The sequence below is a fragment of the Diprion similis genome, chromosome 7, assembly GCF_021155765.1.
Source record: "Diprion similis isolate iyDipSimi1 chromosome 7, iyDipSimi1.1, whole genome shotgun sequence".
Taxonomy (NCBI): Eukaryota; Metazoa; Arthropoda; class Insecta; order Hymenoptera; family Diprionidae; genus Diprion; species Diprion similis.
Window position 1 is genome coordinate 3,828,671 of NC_060111.1, and position 22,002 is coordinate 3,850,672.

Genomic DNA, 22,002 nt, shown 5'->3' on the forward strand with positions numbered 1-22,002 from the left:
AATCCGACTGAACTGCATGGAAGCGACAAAGTGCATCGGCCCGTTGCTGCAACAGCAGCAGCAGCAGCAGCAGTAGCAGCAGCAGCAGCAGGAGGAACATAAAGTGAAGCCGACGCGGACGCAAGAGGGAGAAAGAGGGGGGTGGAGGGTGGGGGAGAGAGGGGAGAATATCTACCTAGCCGATACAGAGATAAACATGTGTATATAACGGAGAGGAAGAGGAGGAGTAGCAAGAGCAGACAAGTGCAGCAAGAATGAACACCGCGTGCGATTCTTTTTCCTCTTGTAATTATTATTATTATATAATACGCGAGTATGTGATACAGGTGTTTCGGCAAGTATTCTGAATTGTAATTCAAATACTTTTTTTATTCGAGTGATAAATTGGTGAACGTAGTGTGATGTAAACACAGACCTTTGTGTAAATTTCAAACGAAATAAATAAATAAATAAATAAATAAATAAATAACAGAGAATTATCAAATACATTTTAAGTTATTGCGAGCCCTGGTCTCAAGTCGGGTTCAACAGCCCCAATCTATACGCAATTCTCGACAAAAACAAAAATTTGTTATTTCTACTGTCAAATGAAAATGTCTTGCAGTGTTCTTTTTCTGTTTTTTTTTTTTGTTTGTTTGTTCGGAATCGCATTTAGAATGAGGCTGTTAAGCCTTTCTTCGTGTTTGAGATACGTGAACCTGAAACATTCGGGGATACATAAGCGAACGTCGAAATCGACCAGGGCATCCCCTTAACATGTAAAATGTGTCGAATAGAATCGTTCTCGGTTTCGGAAATCGAATTCGTTTAAATTGGTTACAATATGTAGAATGTAAAGCCATACTTTTCAAGTTAAAATATACATATACATATATATATACACTTTTATTTATACACACTCTCGGAGATGTAAAAAAAAAAAAAAATGAGTAAACCGCACGAAAAGTAGATGAACTTTATCGCATGATCCATCAATTGCACCTTGTATGTAACGTGCAATATGCATTTACGCGCATGACGCCATGCGTACTGCACTTTAAGCGGTATACCTATGTATACATACATATTGTATTATTGTCAGCTGTTGCTTCTGTTCTTCTCTCTCTTTCTTTTCGGCAAGCATCTCGTGTGAGCGTGTGTGTGTGTGCGTGCATACTGACAGAGTTGTTCGTTGTTGGATTCGGTGTGGTGGTAAGTGCACGGTGCAGCAGGCGTGCATACTATAGGATGCAAAGGCACGTGTCGCCGAAGGTGCAGCAGCAGCGCACGTGGTACTTCAATTCTTATCTCTGCGTGCTACACATATATATATATATATATATACCGGTACGAAAAGCGCAAATAATTTGCATTCGCATGCAAGCACCGCTTCGTAATATATATATATTACATTATTACAATATATATATATATATATATATATATATATATATATATATATTATCCATATTTTTTTTTTAAATCGTACGTAACGTCCAAGTTGTAAAAAATATTATTATACGTAGATATTTATTGCCAATCGATACTATAATCACGTTTAGAACCGTAAATGTAAATTTTTGGTAAAAAATTAACAACGACTAACAATGTTTTATAAATTTCCATCTTTCTCTTTCCATTCAACGATTAATCGCTGAAGTATATTTTAAACGAGAAAATTACTTGAAATATTTTTTACTTTTAATTAGAAGCTTCACACGTTTTCACTTATTATACATATTTCTATTTCACATACTTCTTTCAATTTTCTGCATCGCGATTAATTTCCTATACATTCAACCGACGCGAGTCATCGCCATAGATTTGTATACATATATATAGAATATATATAATATGATAAGAAAAAGAAACTCGAGGTATTCTGCCGTTAGAAATAAACGTCTTTTTCCTTTTTTTAATTTCGTCCATCATTTTCGCTCGTTTCATTCGAGTATACGAAGGTATTACGCAAAGTGTGTCTATATAATATCCATATAACACACATAACAGATGCCAGTCGACAACAAAAGATCCGCCAACAAAGTCAGAGGAACGTTACACTTTATACGATCTCCAAATTTCAAACTTCTTCACTATCATATTTTCTTTCTTCCTTGTTTACTTTTCTCTCTCTCTCTATGATACAAGGACTTGCCAACATTTTCTCTCTCCCCCTCTCTCCCTAAAAAAAAAAAAAAAAAAAACAAAAAAAAAAAAGTAAAATACAAGTCGGTGGAGGCATCGCGCGCGTATAACATTATTACAACATATACATAATACATGTGTGAAAAAACCTCGGTGAAAACTCGATTACGCACAAGTAATACCCGACACCAAATTACACACAACAACACAAGTTCCTCTGTACATGCTGTGTACATATTATGCATGTATATATATATATATATATATATATACACATATGTATATGCATATTCAGTGATAGTTGTGTGGCAGGTAATCGTCGTGACACACGTCCCATTATTTAACGCGCGTAAATCAAGACCACGTGTTTTGCGGCAAAACTTGACACGTATACACACACACACACACACACGCACGTGTATGTACATATCATGTGTATCACGTATTACACACATTCACGCACAAAGTAACGTATAACGTGGTAAGCCAGGCGAATTTATGAATGGAGGGTTGCGCTACGGAACGTTGAGAGAAGGGGGCAATGCGGGGCGGACGGTCGGCGGGGGGGGGGGGGGGGGGCAGGCGGGGTGTTTATTTCGGTAGAGGGGCAGAGAAGGTCTATTGACAGATCGTGTGTCGATAACTCTCGTTAATGGGACCTTTGAGTTCACTATGCTGCTGCTGCTGCTGCTGCTGCACTGCTGCAGGAGGAGCAGCGATTCTCTAGCCGTATGCGGTGGTTATAATGTAGCTTGTTACTTCTTGTTGCAGAAGTGGAGCGAAGAGGATGAGGTGAAGGAGGAGGAGAAGGTGGATGAGGTGGTACAGCGGAGGTGGTGCACGTATGAGTGAGTAACTTTTGCATCTCGGTCAACATCGCGACAGAGAAAATAAATTGTAAATATGAATAAATAAGAAAGGAAATACGATGTTTCTGAGTTTAATGACTTACAGAGGAAAAATATTATGGGAATAATCATCTCTCTCGATACATATATATATACATATATATGTGGGTGTGCGTGTGTAATTTATAATAGGTTAAGCATACATGGAGAGACTACAGGAATATAGATTCTACCAAAAAGTGCGGGAAAATAATGAGACGTCAGGTTTTTCGACGACGGAATATAGTTCGTAGAATGAAGAATAGGTATATACTCTAGAGTTTATTTGAAACAGATTTTCACCAATTACCGTACATCCGTTTGAATTTTTTTTTTTTTTTTTTTTTTTCACTTTTATGCAGAATTCACGCCGCGTCATCATCATCGTCGTCATCGTGACGTATAATATTCGCTACTTTTCACAACGACTGAGAACCGCTGTGCCGAAACGATTACGTAACGCGCAACGAGTATTGGTACGAAGAAGCGTTGCTGCACATTCGCCGAACAACTTATACATACATACAGACATGCATGCATACACACACGTACTTGACGAAATTATGAAGTGTGTGGGTATATGTGTGCAGCGCATATGTTCACTCATACTTGCGAAGGTCCCGCTTGGCAGACGTTACACGTTACGTTCAGCTTGCTACATACAGACGCTAGCTGACATGCTTCGAGAGTTAGGGGGAAAACAATAATACTTTAACTTCTACGAAATTGTATACGTATCTTCTGTCTTATAACGCGGTTTGTATCCAAACGAGGTGTTGGGGTATGCCTGCGTTATTTAAGGCGTAACATTTTTTGCACAAACTACGGGATTCCGCATTTAAGGAATTATGTATAGAAAAAATGAATCGATTATCGATAGAACCTGTAAACGTTGAATCATTAATTCGTTAATATCAGTTATCGGATGTTCGTAAAGATCTGCATATGTGTATGAAAAATGTCATTCTATTTGAGAATAAGTTTAAGAGAAGCGCGTGAATTATTAACGAAACTTCTGACATACGTATAATACGGATAATGTACGGTGCATATGGTGATTGTTACGGAGTTACGAGGAAATTGTTTGCTTTTTTTTTTTCATTGTTATTTTTACCCTTATCAAACGTAGCGTTAACCATCGAAAATCGTGAGGCGATTCTGTTACACATACCTATATGTATATACGTCGACAACATGGCGCTATGAGCAAGATGATGAAAAAAGAGAGAGTGAGAGAAATAGAAACAAGAAGAAAATCAGGAACAAAATTAAACCCCTACGTTAAGGTGTTTGATAAGAAAATCATTGGAGAGGTTATACTTCGCCCGACTGGCCCAATAAAATCCCACAAAAGTTCATGTTAAAAAAAAATAATATTTATTTATAAATAATTGACTTTTACATTCCTTATTCGTGACGAACTGACGCTGCATGGTTGGGCGTCGGCCATAGAAGGTTTGTTATTTAGAAAGGACCTCTGATAGACATAACATAATGTGTCTAACTTGTCGATCGGACCTTAGTCTAACTATTTTGCATCTAGGTTACAACATTCCATTATTCGCATCCAAGGTAGCAAAATTTGTAGAGAGATAGTAAATGAAAAGAAAAAAACAAAAAGAAAAGAAAAGAAAAGAAAAGTCGTCACATACACATATTTAATGTGTCTAACTTGTCGATCGGACCTTAGTCTAACTATTTTGCATCTAGGTTACAACATTCCATTATCCGTATCCAAGGTAGCAAAGTTTGTGGGGAAATTTTAAATGAAAAGAAAAAAAGAAGAGCGTAAAAACGAAATCATGGGGAATTGGTGGTGGTGTTGTTCTTGTTGCTGTTGTTGTTCCCGTTCCCATGGCGACGGCCGTCCCGAACTAGCTGCGCGGCATATTATTTCCCTTCTCTTTCCTCGCTTACTGATTGCGAGCTACTACAGCTAGGCTACGAGTCTGCTGCTAGGAGTTAGGTGAGTTAGCTAGCAGTCGGCGATGCGCGTTAAGTTTCCTCCACGGGCAGCCAAGTAAAGAAGAGAAGACTGCCGACTCCGGACTCCGCCGCCCCCACCACCCCCGACGAACCATCGGCCGCCCGTCGACCTGCAACCGCGTCGCTTCGCCTCGCCTCGCCTCGCCTCGCCTCGCCTTGCCTCGCCAGCCAAGGAAACGCGGGATTGCTCGAATTCAAACAACTGCACACGAGGTTACCACGCGTCAAATCTGACGTCTTGCCGAGAGAGGCGTGCAGAAAAACGCGCGGTATGAAAATCCACGATTCAAATCTTCCCGCCGTTTCGCCATCTTTCAACTATTTCAAATTTAAATAAGATGAAACAATAACCGATCGACGGGTGTTGCGTTCGAGCTTAGTTGTTGGATCCGCGTTTTCTTAAGAGTAACGGTTTTTCGAAGAACTTACTTGGCAGAGAGGACTGAAGTTAGTAACGCTATAATATAACGAAACTAAACATCATGAAAAGAACATTTCTCCTACATTCGTTTCACAAAGAACGAATTTCAACGGTTGACTCTTCTAAAAATATGAACATGTTTTTCGTCGTTAACGTTCCAAAAGTAACGACTTTTCTCTCACATGCATCGTTAAAGTAACCTAACAAACCTAAACCTCGTCATTTGGTTACGCGTTTTCAACGATATTCGAAAACTCGCTTACACGCTCCAGGGCTGATAGTTATATTCTCGGGGCAATATTGTACCGGGTTTACTCTCACAACGACGTTATTAACAAGCCTGTGTGTACATCACTGTACACCCAATTGGGTTCCTCGAATTTCTTTAAAATTATCAAAGTCGGATATAGAAACTATTCTTTTTGCGCAGTCTTTAACCCGCGAAAATTTGAACAAATTACAAGAATGCTCAACATTTCGCTGCGGATTGTACGATGTATGTAATCGAGAAGAAAGACGAAAGAAATCCACGGAATTATTTCTAATCTATATCTCTTGACGTACAAACGATCATCCTCATAATCACGATCACGATCGTCATTATCGTTAGCGTCACGACGACGGTCATCAACGCCTAATGTTTTTGGTTCATCGGTCAAGAACCGTACCAAAATAATTTCTCACCCTCCCCTAAAATATTATATCCGCTTGATTCCGTGTCAAAACGAAAGACCTGATGACTGCTTCTCAGGAATTCGATCTGACTCGCACTCGCATAGGATTAATTATAACGTAAGTATCTATCGACACGACGGAAAAAAATAAATAAAAATAAAATCAACTCTTCTTTCTCAATTTCTCTCGCTACTCGGAAGAACCGCAGGCAACGTTCAAAGTGAAGAGAAACGGAGAAAGGAGATTCAAGAAATATGAGAGAAAACTAAAACCTAAAACAAGATGGCATAAAAGAGAAAGAAAAAAAGAAAGAAACTCACCTGGTTAACGTCGCACCACATTATTATTTAGCTAGCACTGTTGACAGCATCTTGGACTGTTCGTTGACCATGTATATTCACGTAATAATCGTTGAATTTTCACTTCAGGGTATGACGAAGCAGGGGCTGGGAGGGGCGTCAGGGGGGGGGGGGATGTAGATAACTTGCGTTGTAGGCGAATTATTACGCCGATTTGTTTTTTTTTTTGGGGGGGGGGGTGAGGGGTTGGTAGGGTTGACCACGGGGTTTATTTAGTAGTTCCTTTTACAGGTTAATAACACCGCGTGGATGATAGAAGCGAAAATAATAGCCTCTCGTTTATCGTATTGTTGTTGTTGTTGTTTTTGTTGTTATTGTTATTATGATTATTGTTAAACTTCTTCTTCTTCTTCTTCTTCTTCTTTTTCCGTCGGTGTGCTATTTGTTTGAACGACGGTGGTCGGTTATTTCGGCGACGTCAGCAGCATACTCGTCGGTGATGGTATAACAACGACGACGATATCAGATTGGGAAGAACGTGACGAGGTAACCGACGTGAACAACAACAGTAGTAGTAATAACGATGACGATAGTAGTAACAACAACGGCAGTAGGCAATAGTCGTGGTGGTGGTGGTATTATTATTATTATTCTTGTTACTACTAATATTAACAGCAGTAGTGTTATTTGTGGTGTTGGTGTTGGTGGTGGTGGTGGTGGTAGAGGATGAAGAAAACGAATAAGAAGAAGAAGAACAACGACGACGACGACGGCGACGTCGGTAGGCAAACACCACACTGTGATCACTTCTTCTTAGCGACTTAAAAACAACTCTCACCGACCCTACGACTACTGGCGAGCCAGCCATGCAAAGCATTACTGAATACTGACAACAGCAGTCTCTCGATGCCGAGGCGACGCGACGCTAGCGGCGCAGCGGCGAATCCGCTCCTCGGCACTTCGCTTACACTCGGTTTTCCCCCGGAGGCCGTTCGGCCGTTTCCGCCCTTTGTCGGGCCACCTGCACGACGGCAACGACGAACGCCGCGCCGTCGAGCTCTACACCGACGGCAACCCAACGATCGAGCCTCTCTCACGGCCGGCGCGCTCTCCTCGCCTGCCTGCCTGCCTCTGTATGTATACTCGACGAACTACACCGGCTGGCGGCTATCCTAATAACCAGCGTCGCGCTCTGCCCATACCCATGCCAACCTAAGAAAATTCATCCGATACGTTTTTATTATTTACCCCGATAACCGGCCGTCCTTAAAATATCTACCTTGCGCAAAAGCACCGAGATACACCAGCGCTGATCCTCAAGACGAGACTCGATCAAATCGCGATTCAAGTTTTCGGGTTAATGCGGATTAACGACGACGCGGAGGAAAGCCGCATACTTTCTTACGCCTTCTTTCCTACCTATACACGCGTTGTGCTCTGCGCGCGGTATGAAACGCGGATAAAAACCGTGGAACTCGAAGCGGTTGGATTATTTTTATTATTATTATTATTGTTATGGGTGTGTTTTTTTTTTCTTCTCGTTTTTGCGATAATCGTACCCTCAAATACTCATTAATTTCGTCCGTTTCTCTCTCTCTCTCTCTCTATTCCTCTGGTTTCACATTCTTTTCTCATCGTATTATTTTCGCTGAAACAAAATTTGTGGTTTCACAGTGTTACGTAATTTCGTTGATGATCGACCTTCTCTTACTGAATGTCTTCGCGTTTCTTCCTGTACTATAGGTAGTGGATAGAGGTGACTCGTCGGGAAACTTTTTTCTATACACACGGTTTGAAAATATTCGTCAGTTTTGCGGGCTTTCGGTGAACGGAACCCGAGCGAACGGACGGCTTTCGGGCTACGATCATTCCGTTCTTCGTTCCTTCGGCACGGTCGGTTATGCAGGAACCTTTCTCCGTCGTTGGTGAAACTTACGTAGCGAGTCAGACGGAACAGGGGAGGGAAAAAGAGGGGACAAGAGCCGATCGCAGTCGCGCAACCAGCTGAAAGATACCGCAGCGTTCACCGCGGACTCTCGGTCCGACTACGTCATTTTTCCCTGGCTCAAGCTAACTCGGTTTTACTTACTTACTTACTTACTTACTTACTTACTTACTTACTTACTTACTTACTTTAGTCACTAGAACCGACCGGGTGACTCGACGCAGTGCTTATTGCCACCAGAGACCCCGGACAATCTTGTTTTCTTCAACCGTAGACTCGCTATTTGTTGCCGATTTAGCAGCGCTCCGATATAGTATAACTCTCTCTGTCTTCCTTTGATTATTTCTTTGCCTCTCTCTCCCTCCCTCTTTGCAAATCTGAAACTGCGAGCGCATGATTTAAGGAAGGAAAAGAAATATCGTTAAAATTTTTTCCCCATCGTCATTCTGCACCAGCCTTGCAGCCCGTTCGGTATCAAAAAATCGTTGATATTTTTCCGAATTGCTAATATCCAACGTGAAAATCGTTTTTTTTTAATTACACGTTATGTAGCATGTTATTCGTTCTTTTGGGTGGGATTCGAAACTTGGAAGGATAGATATTTCAAAATTTCAAACATGAGAAGATAAAATAACGAAAAATGAATTGTTCGAAAATTAATATTTGACCAACTAATCTTTCGTTATTTTATTTCCTCATGTTTGAAATTTCGATATACCGTCCATTCGAAATATCGATCCTTCCAAGTTTTCACCCCCATCAGCCCATTCCTGGGTTCGCATATCGGCAAGATCTTTCAAATTTTCCCGCTTCGACTACACTCGTAACGGCATCGGCGTCGCGGCGTCGGTACAATACATACGTATATATATATATATATATATATGTTTTTAGCCAACAATTGTGAGTATTGCTGCTAGTCGCAGCAACGACGACGACCTTCAGCGTTCCTGACTGCGCAGTTGCCGACTTTACTATCTCGAGGCTTCGTTATTTGCCCGGTTCTTCAGACTCGGTGTTATATCCACCTACGAGTCATACGGTAAGATTTTGAACGCGAGTCGCCGATCGAGATTTTTCGCAAATTTTTATTCACCACGCACCGAAAACGGCGGGTCGACGATTTTTTGAAAGTCGCGGCGGCCGCCAGCTGCGTTGGCTATAGAGAGCAGCTCGATGAATGACGTAATGGCCAACATCGTCGTCGTAATTTGTTGCAGTCCGCGCGGCGCTCCGCGAGAGTTGCGGCTTACATAAACACGCCACGCTCTTGTCACCTCCTTGCCCATCGATAAGCCCTCCTCCCCCTCTCCCTTGATTATTAATGATTTTCAATACGATACGCGTAATTGCTGATCGTCGCTAAGTCGCGCTTCTCACATATTCGGCTCGTACCTAGTCGAAGGGTGTGAAATTGCAAAATTTTACCGCTATCGTACGCTCAACAACTTCGAACTTCGTTGGCGCGAATTGTCTGGTATTTTTCTGCTGAAAATTAGAGGAAAGAAAGAAAAAATTATCCAAATTATAACCTGCCGATTATGTTGAATAGAAAAAAAATTTCAGCTAATTCTATCGATCGGATCGTGGAAAATATTTTACATTTTGATAACGATATGAGAAATCCCAGGAGTCCCGAGATCGCAGTCAATTCTTAGGATTTGATTGCGTGTCGCAGGGGTAATCCGACTTGGAAGTATGATCGAATAAGAATCGCGGTAATCTATATAAATATTTATGCGTAATCGAACGTCGCACGGTGAAAATTTCGGATTCGATGCTATAAATTAACGCGAGAAAGAGACGTCGCGCCCTCCTTCTCCTTCTTCTTCTCATCTCCAAGCCCTCTTTTTATGTATGACTGACGTATTCTTATCATACTTACAGCCAACAGCGTCGACAACGATAAGAGCATCTTTATCAGCGATAAATTGCCTTCAAGTTCTCTTATATCTCTTATCTATTCCGCGGGCTGTGCGGCACGAGTGCGGAGGACTCTGCACCGATTTCCGCGTATGCGTATATATATATGATACGAATAACGATAACAAGCATCGAGCTACATAATAATTTGGCGAAAATGTCAAGTGTTTCTTTCCATTTTCTCCTCATTACGCAGTTTCACTTAACTCTTCGCCGTTTATCCGCGTCACACCTCTTTCGAACAAAAACACTCGATATGCAGAATCGGCGAATCGGTTCCATCGGGAATTCAAAATTCCCGCGCTGAATAACAGCACCAACACGCTTGCGCGCCGTTCAAAACAATTCTGTACATGATTGATATCCAATTGAGAAATAATAACTCGCGCTGCATGTATAATGTGAGACTGAAGCGTGCTGCACAAATACGCTAAACCTTCCGAGAGAGACTTGCAATCTCTTCTTTGCGTATTTTTGGCTTTCCTATCACCGAGAGGTCAGAACTCGATCAATTCAACTGTAAACTTTTCAACTAATAACACATGCATATGTAGAAGGGACGTGAACGCATTTAAGACGGCATTCTGATTATTATACTCTCTCGAATTGACGATGAATTTATTATATCTGTGAATATGCACTGAGAATGGAAAAGAAATTTCTTCAACTTGTGTTTATATTATATCACTCGACGCAACGAGACTCTCCACTTTCAACGTGAACTTCATTTTAACCAGTGAGATTTTGGCTTGTCACTTATACGAGAAAGGACTAGTGTTACTGGATGCCGAAGAAATATTTAATCGATTTTATACCTTTTACTTAATCCACAGGATATTTATTTTGCTTCAATATTAAAATATTAGTGGATCTTTTCGTACTCGCAGTTCACGATCAATTCATACTTCCGGATCGAAGAAAATTCACCCAATTTACCAAAACTGTTGATAATGCAAAATTTCACCAAGTGTGCAATTGGACTTGAATTTTTTTTTTCATCATAATTTTCTTCAAACAGCTAGTAATTTTTTTTCTCACATCAGTGTGACAAAGGACTCCATGATAATTAGTAGTAAAATCACTTGTCGGTAAGAAAAAAGGGGTTGACAATAATCGAGGGTGAACGAAAGCTCTTCCGCGTACGCATCACCTGCACGTAGAGGCATAAAGGCGTTAAAAATTTGAGGCGGATGAGGAAGAGAGAATAAAACGTGATAAGGAGGCAGGAGTAGGAGGAGCCTGCAACGCATGGTTGGACGTATGCCACACAGAGAGCGCAAAAGAGGGACGACGATGACAGAAAGATTAGGGCAGGTCCGGTACAAACGCGGCAGCACACAGGCGACTCTGAAAGAGATGATATTACGCAATTGGTCGGTGTTTTCGGCGAGAGATTAGCCTCTCGCGACGGGGTGTACACGCCTCGGTGTTATAATAAATCTCGAGACTTCCTGGACAGATTATTACCCCCTCCTCCTCCTCCTCTCCTTCTAATCGCAAAACACATCCAGTCCTCAGCGAGGCTTTAAACGGCGCACTATAATTTTCCCCCGGTTGCATATGACCGTCGATCGATCATCGAGATCGTATAGATATGATAGATATGTTTGCGCGTTTGAAAAGATGAATCGTTGAAAGAAAATACATTAAGAATGTGACATCAGCAAAGTTTTCCGAGTTTGAATTCCCGCGCCGCCGGAGGAGCGGCTCGGGATTCGCTTGTGACGAATGACGTAACGGCCTCGCGTCTTTTTTTTCCCTACCCCCGGAATCCGAGATGAGGATCATTCATATCATGTTTTGCTGCGCCGCGCGACACGCGGTCTTTACAATCGATACTCGTGTGTGGATATTTATTGTGCACGGTATGTACTTACGTAGGTACTTGACTTTCTCACGACGACGTGCAGACTACTTGTTGCAGAGAGGCCCGCCTCGACCACGACGTTACAGTAACGTATATCACATGCACCCATTGAACGTACATATAACCGGAGCTTTATCGTCGTAGGTCCGCATGCATGTGAGCCGTGTGAAGAGCCACTTCCACCATTTGGTGTGAACACGCTGTCGACTCAAGCTTCCAGAAATTCATTAAATATTTTTTCACGTTCAAATTTATCTCCACCGTTTCCAAATCGTCGTCGATAATAATCTCCACTCCATCGTATTCCGAATCGAGTGTAAATCGTACGAAGTTTGGTTAGCGATTGATTCGCTCTGTCGGCAAAACAGTTCGATATCCGTAGAGTTCTGTGGAGTTGAACGCCGACGTCGAACGTATGTATGTACGTCCGTACGTAAGTGCGTGCACGTCACAAAGCTTTCGCTTCGGAACCGGTTCAAATGGTAAGTTTGCGTCTGACCATGCGACGGCTCTACCACTAGAACGTATCTCTCCTCTGCGCCTATCTCTTATTCGGTTCGGCGTTAAGGCAACCCCGCCATAGTTAGTACCTACTACCTATGCATCTATCTATCAGTCGCAGAGTGCGGAGAGATCGAGGCACCGCGACTCGTGTTCCTTGCTTGTGTGGAGTCTTGGGTGAGGCTGACTCGCACTACTGCAGGCACCAGCGCACCGCTCAAGGCTGCCTTGCCCGGCTCGGCCGCATTCCAACTTCCAGTCGGCACCACACAGCCGACACCACTTCTCTGGCTATGCCTCGAGATCGCCGCGCCGACGGCCAGCCGCCATAGCCGGGACACCGAGAGACCTACACGACGACGATGATGCGTCTCTGTGGCGTGATACGTGGCCGCACACAGGCTCTCATCATCGCTATACTTATAAGCGCTCGTGCATGCTCAGCACTGATCGTTTCACCCACACTCTGACTGGGAGGATCTTTCGCCCGCATATTTTTTCCTTCTTCGTTCTTTATTTTTTATTTATTTTTTTTTTCTTCACTTAGTTCTTCGTATTAATTGTAACGATTTTTATTAGTCTTCATCTCGTTATGTTCGTTGGTTCGTTCGCATGAGTTAGATTCACGCGTAACCTCACTTTTCAGCGGAATCTAATCTCGCCTAACCTAACCTAAGTTGGATGCGGTGTACTCTATTTTTAATAATCGTACGCTGCGAGCATCGCGCACCCGTCGTTGCAAACATACCGTTCATATAGCCAATGTATCTCTCCTAGGCATCTATCTATATTGAAACAATGTCTATGCATATATTATAGGATAATCCATGCGGGTTGAAGTTGACGAAAAGTCAGACTTGGCTGTTCAGTTATAATGTATAACCGTGATGTTATAACGAGTCGATTAAGGGTTTGTCGTGTTAATCGCCAATTTACAAATTCCATCGTGCTGTTTATCAACCGAGGCGTGCGTGTGCACATTGCACCCTATACATATATGCATACGATATAAGGTCAATCCACGATGCATCAGACACGCGGTTTAAGTTATTTTTCAAATAACTTTGTCCACTATCGCGCATGAGAGTATTTTACCACACACACACCGTGAATATAAACTGAAAGATTCACAAATTTTTTATTGACATATGATAATTTATAATACAAAAAAAAAAAAAAAAAAAAAAAAAATTAGAAAACTGTTTTTCTCTACGTTATTGCGAGGAAATGTTGACAGTGAAATAGAAAAAAATAAAAAACATAAATAACACGTTAGGAAATTTTCATTTCGCACGCGTCGAAAACGCGATTATTTTTGGTTTTATTTTTTAACAATTTGCGCGGCTCTCGATTGGTAAAACTTTTAACAAATCTCGCTTCCCCCGCCGGTTGAAAATAATATCAACTTTTTTTTACATATATATATGTATATGTATGTTTTTTTTTCTTTTTTTTTTTTGATTCTTTTTTTCTCACACACGCAGAGAAGATAAGAGTCGACGGCAACGAGTGTTGCCGTGTATGTGTACAACGTATAATATTACGCACTCGTTCTGGTTTGTATTATCTAATCGTCTAACCCATGTAGTTGTATGCGTTATTATACACATTGCGGTAAAAGTTTCTCTCTTGCCTTCTCATATATATATATATATATATAACCTAATGTAGCCACCATTCGTTCTTCTGAATTTTTTCACCGGCATTTATTCTTATGATTATTATTATTTATTTATTTGCTATGCTTTGTTAACAGAGGATTGGAAAAATTGACGATTCAGTTTTAAGGATTTACCCATGATTTTTGAAAAAAATTGGATAGCTTAGGAGTATTTTAAGTTTTATCGAAAAGTAAAATTTTCTTATGCTAAATGAATGGGAAATAAAAATCTTCGATGGCGATTTGTTAAACTTGAACTAGAGAACTCGGATTTTGGGAGGATCTTTTTCCGTCAAACACTAACACTCAGGGGGTAAGGACGAAAAAAAATTTTTTTTCCTCGACCAGCTTGTGTATATATATATGTATATGTATATTTATTAGGGTGTTTCAGAAAAACATAATTCGCGATTTTCGACCATTATGCTCCCTAAAAAGTTTATTTAGATTAAAAGAAATATAAGTTACGTGGAAGATCACGCTCAATTGATTTTCGATTTTTTATATTTTTCTTCTCATTTTTTTTTCTCTTCTATTGCTTACGTCAATCGCAATATCAATTTACGTCACAAATAAGACAAACACTTGGTAATATTAAGTCTCCACCTGATATGTGACAATTTTATCCAACGACTTTTTCATTATTAATTCAATCTCATAAAACAGTTGTAATTCAATATAAACTTTCAATTTAGGAGAATAAGGATTACCGGTCGATATGTCGTTGCGTTATAGATCGTGATCTTCGAAAAATCGAACGAACGCGATCTTCCACATAACGTTGAAAGCTCATCTTTCGACAAAATCTTTCTCTCAACTTGAGCAAACTTTCCAGGGTGTGCCATGGTGGAAAATGTTGAATAAGTATTATTTTTTTTATTTTTTTATTTTTTTTTTTTTTTCAAACACCCTGACATACCTGTAATACGTAACGAAAAAAACGATGGAGAAACTCGTTACGTTAAAGAAATTTTGTTTTTTTCTTCTCTTTCTTTCCTCCTTTTATCGTGTCGCTGTTATTCTATTTCTCGTTGACTTGACGGATCAGCAGCAGCAGCAACAGCATCGGTTCACCGTCTCTTACAAGATAAAGGCGAGGTTCCGTGTAGGTAGGTACCTACCTATCCTATACCTTTTACCTACCGCGGTATGTATTCCCGATGGAATAATCGCGGGGGAGAGATCACGTGTATAAACTGGGACGGATCCTCTCAGTTTATAGCGGCGATGCGCAGGGATGAGGGCCAAGGTTGTAGCGGTGAAAACAAGCGATATCGTGGGAGGGGGAAAGAGAGAAAGAGAGAATCGCAATACACTGTACATATATATATATATATATATATATATATATATCACACATACGTACATTTAAAGCGACAGGTTACATTATAGTAGACCGATAATACCTAGGCGATACAATATCACGATATGTATATAGGTATACGCAATATATAGGTGGTATAGGCGGTGGAGGAGGTGCCTATACGTATGTATGCACATATGTGTATATACATATATATATATATATATATATATATGTGTGTGTGTGTGTGTGTGTGTATGTATAATACGGAACGCGGCGGCACGCGAACCGTTAACTTTCATTGATGGTCGCGTTTCCGTTGGCGGTTTGTTTATAGCGGTACCGGCCGCAGCCCAACCGGCGCTACTGTGCATTCTGTGGAGAGTAGGTAGGTGAACATATCTCTTCGCTTCCTTCTTCGACGGCCTAGCGATCATCGAAGTCGCATTCTACTTCCGGGGAGTAGAGTTCGGTGATGGTGGTGGTGGTGGTTAAGGCGATGACGACCCCGGATTTAAAAGCTCTTTTAAAGAAGAACAAACAAAGAAACAACACACGTTATGTACGTATCGTACTTCGAGCCGCTTTCTCATTGGCGCGTATAACCAACGTTTAAATTGTCCGCCTCGCCGAGCTGGTGAGGAACGTTTGTGGCACACTTACTCTTTACTCCGCTTGCCTACCTATGCATCGAGTCGAAGAGAGACTGACTCGCCGGACTTGTGAGTCACGTTAACAGTCGTCACCACCCGCGACACACTTTGCACGGTGGTATCGACGACCAAGAGTACTTTCCTGCTGTTTGTTGCTGACACTCCCAGCTGCAAAGGATCAAGGAGTCGTGTTAATTATTTTTTTTTTTGCAAATTTATTTATTCACGTTTTTCTATTCCAAGATAGACTTTTTTGATTAAATATTTAGTTTTAACAAACGTCTTCTTTCGTCTTTATCTTATTCTTTTTCACACCAAATCGAAGTCTGCTTCGTTCTTCGTTCCGTTCTATCCGGTATTGCCTGGCTTCAGGGTCTTGCAATCCTTATCCGCGGCCTTCGCACCTCAAGGATATATTGCAGGTTGAAACCAAGGACGACTGGCATGGCGCGCCCAAAATTCAGAACCGCGCATAAAACGCCTCTCGATCCCGTTCGCTTGTAAAACCGCTTGTACCTACGTTGTATGAATCCGATTGAACGCTGGTGAAGAGCCGTTGACGGATTTTTATTATTTTCAAATTTTTATCGTTCTCGGGATCCAGGAACTTTAAAATCGATCTCCACATTCACGATTTACCAATAAACGTAATGTGTGTATCATCGATTCGTTTCTATAAAAATTTGAGCATATTTTTGGGTTAAAAAAAATATCGTCACGGGATTAAATTGCATTGAAATTATCCGATGATGCGTATAGTATATATAAGTACATACGAGTATCTTGATGTACAAACGGGACTTAGACGTCGGGGTGATTTGCCCGGCGACGAACGGTCCGCTCCTACTGCGGATCGGTCATTGGTCCGTAACGTACGCTATACATTAGGCCGGTTTTATTTCAAATTTATTTTTCTTCTCCTTCTAACGTGTCCTGCGAAAAATTTTAAAAGGTGACTCATCCTTTTTGAATTTTTCAAAACACTCTAAGCGAAAAACTATACAAATTGCGAAGCTGTTTTTGGTTTCATTTTGTAGATTTGAATTCGGTACGTAAGCAGGAAGTAAACGAAACTAGGAATAAAAAAAATTAGTGAACTAGTCTCCTATTTCATTGAAATAAATAAAATAAGTACTTATAAAACATTATACGAAGGTTCAAGGAAAGGAAAGGAAAGGAAAGGAAAGGAAAAAACAAGTTATCTCTTTCTCGTGGGGAGTTGACAAATCGTTTCACACATTCTGACGGCTGCTCGCGGGCTTCTTCGCTCTTACAATACACAAGCAGTATAAGGTATCAAATCTCTGTACATGCATTTATACACAGATATTGTTTCTCACATAGTCGTATAATCGGTAGCTACTTGTGTCATTCGTATGCGGCGATGTGTTTGACGTGTCGGGTCAAATCTCGCCCTTATAAAAGTATATAAATATATATTATATTCATTATACATTAGGGTTAGCGTTAAAAATCGGCTCCAAATGTAGAAAAAATTGCTCTCTAATGTTTTCACATTTTTATCCTCAGCCCTTGGTCTTTCCGTTGAAAGAAGTTCCATGAAAAAATTTTTAACAGTAGCAGAGTCTATAATTATAATAAAACTATCTATCCATCTATCTATCTATCTATCTATCTATACCCGCATCGGTTGCAGCGAGTCTGACAGCGTTAAAAGATGCACAAAAGAGGAGGATGGAACGACGAGTACCGCGACGTCGCAGGGACGAAGGGACGACAAGAGAAATAGTGTGAATGAGAGAGACAGTGAGAGAGAGAGAGAGAGAGAGAGAGAGAGAAGCGTCGGGACGCCTAGCGTAGCCGGCGAGCCCACGTGGTTGATCGTCGTTGCCGCGTTGCAGTCGCTTAGAGGCTTTCGGGATGTTCGGGGGTGTTTCGACGGAGGCCCGAGTCCGCGGTGTGTGTACGTCGGACCTTCGGCTAAAAGTTTCTTGACGTTTTTCGCCGCGCGCGCGACGCGATATGGACATACGTCAGCCACGTGTGCGGGGGAAATGCCGGCAGGGGCGATGAGGGTGGAGGGAGGGAGGGGGGCAGAAATCGAGCTTCCCCATTCGTCCCCTGACGGACCAATCGGACGTAGCGAAGGGGCGACGCTGCCCGCATCCAGCATCCCGTCAGTCGAGGGAGAGGGAGACAACCCGGAGGACGAGGGGTTGGAAACTCCCGCTCCGTTCTCCGCGGGAAGAAGGGTGGGTGGTGTGGAGAAAATCGAGGGCTAGAATGAGAGAGAGAGAGAGAGATAGAGAAAGAGGGAGAAAGAGGGAGGGAGATTAGAGAGCGAGCAACAGAGACGGCGATGCGTCAGGGGTGCAGGGATGCGGGATTTCGCCCCGTCGCGTCGTCTCACAAGTTCAGTTTCCCCACGGGTTGTTTTATTTTCTTTTTCGTTCCCGCTTTTCCTTCCCTTCCCCTTTTTTTTTTTTTTTTTGCTTGCCCTATCCTGTTTTTCGTTTTACACATTCCGTTTTACACACGTATTGCGTATATATATATGTATATATATAACATGCATTATGGACGTTTTAATTACTCTATCGAGGTTTCTTTTTTTTTCTGTTTTATCATTTTACAGGTAAAAAAGAAAAACACAAAAACGTTTTGTTTTCTACCGTCTTTCTTTCTTTCTTCCTTTATCTGTTTCAATTCTATTCGTATTATCATGTGGCAAACACGTTCATTCTATAGTCGATACGGGAAATCGCTGCAACGGTGCGACGTTCTACGAACGATATCGCACGTATCTCGCGAGGAAGTGAATCGAGAAGTAAAAAATTAATACACACACGCAATAAATTATTATCCTTCAATTTTCCCTTCTTTATATATACAAATATATATACTTATAATGTATTATATTTTCTATTTATACATATATAAAATAATTTATACATGTGTATAACCTTTGAAATCGATTTTTCGTTACACTGCCGCAAAAAAGAGTGAATGAGAGAGGGAGAGAGCAGAAGAGGGGCTGGCTGGATGGGGTAGATTGACCCACTGGGCAAAGATATCTGCGACGTATATAACGTGTGTACCTCTGACTATCATCGATATGGCCGAGAGTTGTTAGTATTAGTATTAGTATTAGTATTAGTATTAGTATTAGTATTAGTATTAGTATTAGTAGGTGCGTCACGAAATGAACGGGGCCCGTGCCCGAGGTCTCAAATACTCTCGTTACGTCACTGATCCGAGAAGAAGGAGACGAAGAAGGATATGGAGATGGAGAAGAAGAAGGAGAAGGAGGAGGAGGTGGATGAGGAGAAGACAACGAGAGAGGGGGATCCCGAGGGACGACGTCGCGGAGGAGTGAACAAAGGACGCTTTGAAGGGAAAAGAGAAAGACTCGAGAAGGTGGCCCGAAGCTGTTCTTCCACCAGGACTCGCCTCGGCCTCCTCGGCCAGACTCTCGGCGATGCCGCTGCCGCTGCCGGATGGCAAAGAGGGATCTGCCTTCATCTCTTCTTGCCCTTACCGCGGTAGACTTCCCTTCTGTTTTCCTTGCCATCTACGCTGGATGATGCTGGACGTTGGATAGACGCCGTCTCCCTCTTCGTATCCGTATCCATATCCTTCCTCATCCACCTTCTACCTTATCCATGCATCCATACATACATACACACCGATACCCGACGCCCTCAAGATATCGTTTATACGTATTAACCTACTTCTGCGAAGGAATTTATGCGTTTTCTCTTCCCTTTCTTTTCTTTCCTTCTTTCTTGCTTTCTTGGGTGTAATTAATGATCTTTGATTATATTTTATCGTTACATGTGTAGTTCTCTTAATTTTTCCCATTGTCGAGTTATTACAGTATTTACTGTACACCGCAGAGAAATACTTTTGTCGCAATTTCTTCTTCTTTTATTTGATTTTTGTTTTTATTCCCTTAAATTTCCAACTTTCTATCTCCTTTTCATTTTCATTCTCACGTTGGAGATTTCGACGTCGAGGCTGCGGCACTGGTGCTGTTCCGGCACTGCTTGTAACGGAACTACGACGACCACCACCACCAGCAGCACTGCCACCATCACTACAAGTTGGGAAAAAGGAGAAGCTTGCAGTAACCTCCGGTATGGTGTATACTGTACTATCTAGGGACATTCCACGATCCACCGTGAGGCGGCATGGCAGAGCTGCCTCTGCTGATGCTGATGCTGATGCTGATGCCTCCTCCACTCTGCATCCACCAGCGGACAGAGAGAGAAAGAGAGAGAGAGAGAAACCAGCGTGTGCGATATTCCTCGAGTGAAATATTTCCAGATGAACTCTCGAGGCCTGTCCGACAGCAAGAGAGAGAGAGAGAGAGAGAGAGAGAGAAAAGGAGAGAAGGAGGGACGGTAATCACTCCGACGTTCCTCCTCGTCTCTCGGGTCCCCTCTCTTCGTCGGCTCGTTCATTCGTTTTCCTCCTTCGTTCGATTCCCTCAATTCCTTTCCGTCTCCTTCGCGTCTTCTCCTTCTCCTTCAGAAATGCTTGCCCGTCCATCTCCCTCTCTTCATCCCTCCTCCTCTCCCTCTCTCCTTCCCTCCCTCCCTCCCTCCCTACCTCGACGCTGCAGACTCTGACGTCGAACCGAGCGCGGAGGCGGCGACGCGGAGGGAACGGGCGGCTAAATTGGGAACCAGGTATATAGGTGCGGGAGTGCAAAACCCGCGGCGAGGCGACCCACCTTTCCAACACCCCCACCCTCCGGCGGCGTTGCGAGCGAAGGCGAGAGAAGGAAGCAGGACGGAAAATAGGTGATGAAAAGATCGCAGATTCGAAACGATCGGAACAGATATAGAAGAGAAGAGAAAAAGAAGGCAAAGGAGAGACAACCAGGAATCGGATTCAGTCGGTCCTGTAGTAGGTCCGAACCTTATTTCCTTCCTTCCGTCGCCGACGGCGATGTGTTTTTTCGAAACAAGTACGCGTATACGCATACCTTATACGTACGTACGAATGAAAAATTAATGAGTAAAAATTGGATCTCAAGAGAAAAAGAAGATACTAAAATTTTGCGTAATGAATAGTCTTAATTGAATTATATTATTCTTCATTTAAATATATGCATGATCGCATAATCGACATTTCTTTTATACATTACAGTGTACCTACGATAAAAAATCTCTTTAAACGCCGAAATGGTTTATACTTTGAAAACGGAAAGGTCGTTAGCCACTCTATGATGTTGTATGTATCGTGAACTTTGAATTTTCCTACAAACTGTGTATATGTACATTATCGTACATATATATGTATATTGTGGATAACAAGTCCGATATATTTTTCCAAAAATTTCTCGATTCGATAAATTATGCGCATCCCCCACCCCCTCCCTCCCCCCCCCCCCAAAAAAAAAACAAACATTCGGATTGAATAAGAATCTTCATTATCATACAGCACTTATAGTCATCAAGTTTGTGTTTTCCTCACGTGAGGTAGAAGGTATTAACGACAAATTGGCAGTGTTTTGCGATGAGTATAAAGTGTCACGGTCAGGTCTATGGAAAAAGTTTGTTAAAATAAAACAAACTAGCTAAAAAACAATTCTGCCAATCAATTTATTCGTGTGCGTGTGTGTATTATACATAGCTATAGGTATATATATAAGTATGAAAGAAATAGTAATTTTCGTGCAAGGTGTAGGGTACGGGGTACGCATGATGACGCCGATGGTGCCGCGGTGCCGTCGTCCCTGGTTGGTGGTGCCCACCACTGCTGGCTAATACTCGGTGGGTGCCGCGGTGCT

General features: G+C 41.9%; 1 protein-coding gene across 2 annotated transcripts in view; it reads right to left on the bottom strand.

The window, feature by feature from the left end:
* Positions 1-17,694, bottom strand: part of LOC124408145 (homeobox protein SIX3-like) — a 42,271-nt gene extending 24,577 nt beyond the window's left edge. The window contains exons 1-2 of one of the 2 annotated variants that reach the window (XM_046884877.1): positions 17,675-17,694; positions 6,414-6,488 (exon numbers count right to left, since the gene is read on the bottom strand). In XM_046884877.1, the coding sequence (XP_046740833.1) occupies positions 6,414-6,434 (21 nt within the window). In that variant the 5' untranslated portion in view covers positions 6,435-6,488; positions 17,675-17,694. Of the gene's footprint in view, positions 1-6,413; positions 6,490-17,674 lie in introns of those variants that run through there. The other variant, XM_046884878.1, reaches the window with a different exon arrangement.
* Between the last annotated feature and the right edge of the window lie 4,308 nt (positions 17,695-22,002).